General features: G+C 36.7%; 1 protein-coding gene across 1 annotated transcript; it reads right to left on the minus strand.

Moving 5' to 3' along the window:
• Positions 1-2,258: 2,258 nt before the first annotated feature.
• On the minus strand, positions 2,259-8,478 carry LOC141612630 (uncharacterized). The gene is made up of 3 exons (XM_074431446.1): positions 7,841-8,478; positions 7,153-7,219; positions 2,259-2,393 (listed from the first exon to the last, which is right to left on the minus strand). The coding sequence occupies exons 1-3, from the start codon at positions 8,138-8,140 to the stop codon at positions 2,278-2,280; spliced, it is 483 nt and encodes a 160-aa protein (XP_074287547.1). The 5' UTR covers positions 8,141-8,478; the 3' UTR covers positions 2,259-2,277.
• Positions 8,479-9,513: the final 1,035 nt, after the last annotated feature.

Consider the following 9,513-nt stretch of genomic DNA (forward strand, 5'->3'; position numbering starts at 1 on the left):
TCCCCTATTTAGGTTAAACCAAATAAGTAATAAGTACATCAAAGGATAATGCTGGTGTCGATGATCAACTACCTTATGTTTATGTATTTCTATTTTATGTTGTACGTCGATAAGATCGATCTTACGATCTTACTTCTTCTTGTGGTTATTTTTTGTTGGAAAATGAGTTAGCGCCATCCGGTGGCGCACAATCTCGGCGTCACGCTCTCACATGCAATAAGTGGGAACCCCATAATAATGGGTGTATCCATTAATATTTAATAGACTCCAAAGGAGCCGTTGCTCAAGATCAAAGCAAGGGATATCAAATCCCATAAATCAAGCCCATATATGTTTCCTTCCTTTTGTATATACTAGTCGTTGCTCCGCGCCCTACCGGGCGCGGTGCCCCAATTTGATTAATCGTAAAAAATACCTCGTTAGCATGTATCGTAGTGAAGATTGATATTGCGAGTGACGTTTTGTACGATTTGTCTATTATACGGTAGGAAAACACTACGTATAACACACCATGTAAAAATTGAAAACACTACGTATAGCACAAAAAATATGTGCATTTTCCCGTCCTATGTTGAGACCGTCTTAAAGGAGACTTACTCGAATGGTAACCATCTACTTTTCACCCCATTTACTTGGGATTCTTGTATTTCTTAAAAAATATGTACTCCGTACATAAGTTTAAGCATTTATATAACAATAATGAATTAAGGCTGGACATCATTTTAAATTTTGTTTCTTGTCACCCTAGGAATGACAAACATTTAAAAGCAGTTTCACAATTATTGAACCTAAATCAACCATTTTATATTCATGACACCAAGACCACAAATCAGCTGAGTACCAAATTCCACGATAAAATCATATGTAGATTTTAATGATATATTTTTCTTCCGTAAAAAGTAAATAAAAGCATCTTTTTATAGTAACTGAGAAATGGAAATGTGGTGCCTCAATTTGGTGACATGGTAAGCTGAAGTAAGTTGGAATTATCAAGTCAAAACCCTATGTTATCCACCACGTATCCGGAAATGGTGACACATATCAACATTTGTATTAGTTGATACATAGTTAGCGAAGACGCCTTAAAATATCATGTTTAATGGAAAAACATCACATCACAAAAGTCGAAAATTCGAGTGCGAATGTGTAACACTACAAACGAAAATGGAACATAGCCCATGCCTCGGAGTTTGTTATGCATTGCGAGAATATGTTTTCACTAACACCATCTTGACAGAGGCGACTTTAGCCATTTAGCTTTAGCATCAACGGTAAGATGATTAGAAGTAGAAAAAAAAATCAAAGCACGGTTAGCGAAGTCATTCATTTCATTAAGTACTGACTTTTAAACACCCTAGTTTGCTCATTAGTCATCTTATCGATTTTTGACCCTACTAATTTTAAAATGCCACACGGTCCCGTATTGTCTGGAAATTATTAGTTTTACTTTACTAAAAACAATCCCACAGTCAATAAGGTAAAATATTTTTACAACAAATTGGGAAAGGACTCAAAAAAGGAATCAGATTGAACTAATTATGAAGTATGAACACTAATTTTTTTTTGTTAAACATATCAAGCAAAATGGTCATGGGTAACTTATACACAGTCATTTACAAATGATATACGGAGTAGTAAATGAACTATATTACGAAGTACAACTTTCAAAAATGAGATCGTCAACCGAAACTTCACTCAACGTCTGGAACATAAAACTGCACTGCAATTCAAAACAATATTTAAGACACGAAAAAAGAAACATAGCTCGATTAGTTAATACCATATCAAACACATTGGCTATAACTTTTTAAATGACTCTCCCGAAGAAACAATAGGGTAAGTAGAAAGTGTTAACCAGTTGGTCTCATATTAGAGTTTGTTGTCTTTGTTATATTCAACCAAATTCGAAATTACTACTACATGAGTACATGAGGTGCACTGATGTCAAGGACATAATAAATGAAGGAATATCTAACGCACAACAAATAACAATGGTGGTTCATCAAGTCGATGTCAAGCATTACAAAGGGACTCAAAGCTCGTATATGTTTATCATGCTCTCCGATCTCCATCCTACCTCTCACCAAACAAAAGGACAACCCACACATCAAACCTCCATCGTCCATCGACGCTCGCCACCACTTGTTTGTCATACTTTCCACTGACAATATTTAGTGACCCGCCACAATAACATTGACAGTAAACATATGAACATGCAATGAATATACTAAGAACACTTAAAACAGTAAAACTAAGGCCCTAAGACACATGAACGGGCTAGTACCTGCCTTTTTGTAGTACCATGAGAAGCTTGCAACTATTGACCTTTAAAATCGTTCGATGATGTCCCGCGGCAATACGCCATCTTTGATAAGTAGAGTTCCAAACTGAGGCTGAATTAAAAAAAACAAAAAGACATTTTCAAGATTCAATCAAACCCAACTTAGAAATAAAGATGCATATAAAAATCCAACTTCCACATAGTATATGCAAGTATATAGCATAAACTATTCCTTATACTGGACAAACCTACGGCTGCCCATTCCCCTGCTCCTACTTCCCCTTCCTCTCCTTTTACTACTCCTTCACTTTGCCTCCATCTCGCCGCGTGAAGTGTATTAGGTAAAAAAAAATGTAGCTAATTATATTGAACAAACAATGTCCCTTGTGTGTATTGTCGACTTGTCGTGCTCTACAAAAGCATAGCCTTATGGCTTGTTTGTCTCTTTATCACAGGTCATTTGCGTTTGAGATGACAACATAGTTGGAAATTACAGATAATAAAACAGATGCCTATAAAACCCGTTGGTATAGAAACATAAAACCTGATGCGATCATTTTGTGATGATGTTATAGATGAGTAGATAGTCCCATATAAGTAAGAATCAAATCAATGACAGATGTGCCACATATCCGAAGGCAATCGGGAGATTATGAAGAAACCCAAGCACGTACATTCTACCTCCTTCCTTCTCCCGCTCTCTTCCCCTCTCCTACCGACTCCCGTCCCCTCTCCAGTCCTACTATTCTGCCTAGCCATTCCCAATCCCCTGTATTTTACCCCTATCAATCAGAGTAAAACTAAGCACAAATTATAGGCGCTCTCGCCTCCTCTTCCATCCTCTCCATTTCTATGTATCTCCTTCCCCTTTACCTACCCTAACCCAAGGTAATTATCTGCAGTGAGAATAACAGATAAATAAACTTAACAACCTCTTGAAACTATTATCATCATAATAACCTATATTTATAATAATAAGGTAAAAACCATTATTTGGAGTAAGTGGATTATCGGGTATATGGGTAGAGTTCATAGTTACATAGGTTGGTCTTATCTTATATCAACACAAGACCACCTTTCTAAATACTAACTGCAGATAAAAAGCCAAGTGTGATGGCAGTTATGCATGTGTAACTACCTACCTTGTATTGAGGAGTCCAAAAAATATGGAAGTTGTCCTCCATGAACAACCCGAGAATGCGTATAGATAGTAGATACTTGTTTGCAGTGGCGGACCCAGGGTTCATATAGTGGGGGTGCACTTTTTAACCGAGTCGATAAAGCTGAAGCAACAAAGCAAACCGATCGGTCAAGTTGGAATATATATACAGCGAAAATTTGATTTGAATTTATAAAAAGTAAATTGGAATATTAGCGAAAATTTGATTTGAATTTATAAAAAGTAAAATTCAAAGTGAAAATTGGCCTAAATTTTAATTGATTTGAGATAATTTAAACTTTTCAATCACTTTATCGAGAAAAATATCATATATTTTCACCATTATTTGATGAACATCCAAAAGAATATTGACTTTTATGTATCTTTTTTGTAGATTTCAAAACGGTCCCATACTTCCATCAATCTAAAATAGAACATAATATACATAATTTATTTAAAATTTACAAAACCGTATGAAATTAAGGCTCTACAATTTCAAATATTGGAAGTAGTTTATATATCATTGGAGATATAAGTTTAAAAAAATAAACATTTATAATAAAAATAGGTAACGAAAATTTTTTAAAAAAAAATTATTACTCCAATAATAGATCAAATTCCACTTAAAATATACAATATATAAATTATAAAATTAAAAATTGAGCCAAAAAATAAAGGGGAAAGTGTGGAAGTTCGAACCCGCGCCCTCCTGTTTACAACTGCAAGTTTTATCCACTGTGCCATGACTTGTATGGTGATATTTTTGACGCGCAAACACTATAGATAGTTTTCTTAACGTTATTTTCGGGAAAAAAAAAATTCCAAAAACAGAGGGTGCGCACGTGGGGTGCTGTGCGCACCCCCCGGTCCGCCACTGCTTGTTTGAACTGGTTTTGTAAAAGACATTAGACTTCCATCAGGAAGCATCTTTTCTTTCGAAACATCGAGATATAAAAGTTCACCGACTTTGTCGCCCCTATTGAAGCAAGGCTGGTTCAACCATGGGAGAGCATCAAATGTTTTCACTTTTGACTGTTATAAGAAAAGGTTACATATAAAATCAGCTCCTATTAATCATGAAGTCAGAGGATCAAAACGGTGAAAAAAAATACATTTTACATAGTTCAACATTAATGAGTACTCCTTAGCCTGAACGACTAAATACATTTGTAGTTAGAAAAGCTTACCAAATCCTTTCCCCTGACGTAGATGCACAAATTTCACACTTTGAAGTACCCTGAAAGAATAAATAGCATGACTGTTTTATGGACAGAAACAAGGCAAAGAAACCATGAACTAAAAGTCTCATATATATCCTTGTGAGACCGTATCATGTATGTTTTTGTGAAACTAAAAATGGACAAAGACCTGCTCACCACCTTAACTTTCACTGGATCAAAACTGAAGTTCAAAGGGGGCATTCTTTCTCACACGATAATAAGCATTAGTGAGGAAAAAACTCAGGTAAATGAAAACAGGGTACGTCTAAGATGTCCAAGCCTAAAGAATTTTGTATTTCATAGCGACATGTGGTAGAGTAGCACTCATAACTCAATAACATAGCTGATAAATGACACAACGAAAGTAGTACGTGTTAGTATGCACCATAACTAAACAACAGACCAGCTAGCAACTACTTACGATACAATCCTCGTATGGTAAGCAGAAGACCTATATGTCTTCAAATATAGGAATGGTGGGCTCACAAATAGGCAAGAGGCAGAAATACAAGCAAAAGAAACTTCGTTAATCATAAAAATAGTAGGTGCAAGTAAAACAAGCTCGAGTTGCTAGTACATTACCGAAACACTCTCCAAAACCAGCCTAGTAAATGTAATTACGTCGCTAAATTTTTTTTGGACTTCTATCGCAACCGCTGAAATATATATTCAAAAAAAAAGGCACTAAATAAATGGTCGGCAATATGAAAACCACACAATAGTATGCAGGAAAACCACACATCAACTCATCTCGCAAAATCACACAAAAGCAAGTTGTATCAGTGATGTAGAACAAAACGATTGAAAGGGAAAAATCAAGTGTTAGAATAAGATTGTGAGAATTTGGAGAAGAAATGGAAGGTAAAGCATGCTGTATCGGTGATGGAGAGCAGAAAGAATGAGGGAGAACAAAGGAGGCATAGCAGGGCAATAGAAGAAATGGAAGGCCAAGATTGAAAGGGACAAATGGGCTGAGGTGCACTACCGAGGTACTATTCCTAAGGAACGGGTAGGCCTTGTTAACGGTTTAAAGGAAATCCGATCATACATAATGAAAGAGGACACAGCTCTATAAAAAAACGGTAATAAGGGTAATCAAGAGCGACATTTTATCCCATTTAACCAGTCTTTAAGTTGAAAACAATCTGCTTTGTTCATCCATATTTAGCCAGATCAGATCGCCAAGGATGCTAGTCAAGAATAGCAGGGGAAAGCATCTTAATGTAAGCATTATGCCATGAAAGACTTAGCGATATCTGCTGACCCTAAATGTCCCAAACAATTACATTAACATCTCAGTTGTAATAACCCACCATTAATGAACTGTATTGCCTTATCTAATTACACTAATTCTAAGTAATTAACAAAGTCAAATGTCATTTGCCTTAAGTATACTTAGTCACGGGTTTCAATTGAGGGCTGGACTACTGCTGAAGTTACCATGCACTGTAAAAAGAAGCCCTGAAATTCTCAATTTACCACGGTCAAACACACTAATGTCCTAACTTGGACTCTAATTATGCGATGGAATAAATAATCGTCGTAGCTCCCATAAAACGCATCAATCTAATAATCCAAGGCCTATAAATGATAGTGGCCTGCAAAACTAAACTGAACCCCAAGTTGCGTACTTCCTTATGCATGACAGGGTGTTGATAGCACAAGATATGTCACCTGTTTGGAATGCTCAATTGCTTGGCCAGTCATCCATTGACTTGTTCCCAACATGAATAAGTTCTTGATTTGTCATTGCTAGGAGAAGACAGAATTAGGTGTTAGCAGGCTGTTAAATGTAAACTGGGATAAAGATATCCGCATAAGAAAGCCTGTGAGCAGTGACCATACACATTCAGTTAAGTCTACAATATATAGATGTTATGAAATTGAAACTACGTCAAAACTCGTCTTATAAATAATTTAATACTCCAAGTAGATAATGGGCAAAGAAACGGAAAACTCCCAACAAAACCCAAAAGTAATGTTTCAGTGACCAAAGCAATGCTCGAAATGACGCTGTAAATTCAAGAAAAATTAAATATCCAAGACACTCAAAAGAACACATAAAAACACTACCAAAATTATTAGAAGCTACAGCTAATTCTCAACGCACTTATTATTATGGTTCTTCCTCAAACAACAACTTTGTACTGTTAACAGACTTCACACTAAGGTAAGACTGCATAACTCAAACCCCCTCCCGCTTTATCATCGTAATTTTGGAATATGTTGAGACACTAAGGTAATGCTAGAGTTGTACCACTGAAGAAAAAAATATTACAGATTATTTGCAGCTACAGCTAACACCATTATTGCCGCAAAATTAAGATAGTCCACTGAAACCTGGTGGTATAGTACTGAGGTCATCAGAGTGATATGTAGTACCACCCTTTCAAATGAGTATTACTTTACAAAAGATCCTATAAACTATAAGCATTCATAAATGAGAAATACCTTGAACAATTCAACATCAACCGACACAAAACAAGGTGTACCTGATAATTCATGAATGTCTCGATAAGTTCCACTGTCTGGCAAGACCCCAACAAGGTTGATCGATGCCTGAAACAATAAAGTCATGAATTATCATATGTGATGATGAGAAAAGGATACTGAATCAAAATTTGGTCATAGGAATGGCAGGACCAAGTGAAGTCAACGGTACACAAACTTACCTTTTAACAAAGTTAACATGGATCAATTCACTTGAGATTTACACGATGGTGAAAGAGATACGGGAGACAGGTAACTCTGGACCAAATAAAATTATCTGGCACATTTTTTTGACCATTACCAAAAGACTTACCACTGTTTACACTTTTTAAAATGAAGTGCCCGTCGATCAAAAAAATCGTAGAAATTTTCATTATAAATCATCAACATAAAGAAATGTGAGTTTAGTCAGAGTACATGAACCTAGAAAGAGTTAAGTGTCTATTTTTCCACGAAGGGTATAGAGTTAAAGAATCTATGATTACGAAAGTCCATTACTGCGACTGCAAACGCAACCTACACAGCGATTTAAACCCTGCTTGCGAGTAACGCTCAACTAATGTTAACATATACCCGGTTCATGATGTAATAAGCTAGATAAGTAACGTGTCTGACAATTCTGAATGGTCTGAAAATTAATTGTATGTAATATGCTCCCATGTCACACTCAAGTCAAGGTCAAGTTTATACCTGAATGTTTGACGGGCAGACAAAAACGTGTGCTCTCAAAGTTTCGATCACGTCTTCAATGCAGCCCGAGCCCCTAAAGCATTTGCCACTGAAAAAGCCAACCCCAACAGCATTCTTCTCATTATGATTCAGGTCTCTTTGCTCGCCTTTGGGACTAACTGTAGGTTCTCTGCTATTCCATCCATTTGAATATGGCGAAACATTAAGAGAAACCACTTCAATCATTTGAGTCAAAAGCATTGATAGAACTTTGGGTGTCGAGAACTTGATCAATGCTACTCCGATACTGATTTTCTTCATTCACAACTCAGACATGTCTACAAAATCATATGACATGGCCAGATCATCGTCATTGTCGTCTGTTTTTTTAAGAACTCCATATCTTAGACATGGCTATCGATTATCAAAGGCCCTAATCTTCCAAAGCTGCTCGCTAACCTCTTGGTAGTCACACCTGCAGTTAAATCATCATGAGGAGCGGATGGTAGTTCACTACCTAATAAAAGACGTCAAATATTACAAAATATGACAGCCATCATTTCAGGGGGTCTTTAGTGATTTGATAATAACAGAGCAAGAAAGCACACAATGAGGAGTATCCACTAATATTCAAATTCTTCAAATGAATTAAAACTACTTATGCATAGAAATCGACAGTGTTCCCTTTTAATTATAATCATAACAAATGCAATGACCCTGCGTTAGCTATATCAAGGAAGTCACCAACTCACCAACCAAACAATAACCAATGAATAACACCGTCTTAAAATTGAACAATAGCAAAAAAGGGGGATGAGAGTTTTTTTAGCTTCCTATAAATTTCCAGAGATAAGAAAAAAAATAAACCGAGAAACTTAGAACTATTTGAAAAAAGAAACAATCAATATTACCACAACCTCGAGACAAAACAATCAAAGTGAAAGTACTGCCTAAAACTTTTCCATCTCATCCCAAAACAGACCTAACGTCTCTTGCATATAAGACCGGTGTTGCATCTCAACCCTGCCATATTACATTGGTGTTTTAACTATGGCTTTATACTGGCCCGAGCATGCCTGATGCTCATCCTTTTATATATGGTTTGAACTAACATGGACAAAGCCAAATACGCATAAACTGTCTTCCCCTCCCTCTATTCCCCCATCTGCCCTCGTCTCGCAATCTCAACAAAACTGTCACTCCCCTTGTTCCTCCCTCCCTAATACAACGAAAAAATAGGGACTATCTCTCCCTTGGTGCATTCCTTGCCCCTTCCTCTTTCCCCCACCCTCACTCCTACTACTTTCTCTCTCTCCCCCATCTCTGATCATCTATCCATCCCCTCCCTTTCTCTTACTCTTAACAAAATCAAACACATGAACTCTTCTTTTCTTCATCCCACCCCTCTCTTCCTCTCCTCGCCTCACCCCTCTCTCAATATGACTATAATCAAGCAAATACTTCTTATCCCATTATCTATCCCATTTCATTCCCCCACCCCTCCATATAAACAAAATCCAAGCATAGACTACCCCCTCCTCTTCCTCCTACCTCGACCAAATAAAGCAGAGATTATCTATTTAAAAAATAAAGCAGTAGCGTACCCAATCTACTCACACCCCCCACACACAATTACTCAGATTCCGACCTAAGTAACTCCAAAATAAGCCATATCTATTAACAACACTCATTGT

This window comes from Silene latifolia, chromosome 11 (assembly GCF_048544455.1).
Source record: "Silene latifolia isolate original U9 population chromosome 11, ASM4854445v1, whole genome shotgun sequence".
NCBI classification, from domain to species: Eukaryota; Viridiplantae; Streptophyta; class Magnoliopsida; order Caryophyllales; family Caryophyllaceae; genus Silene; species Silene latifolia.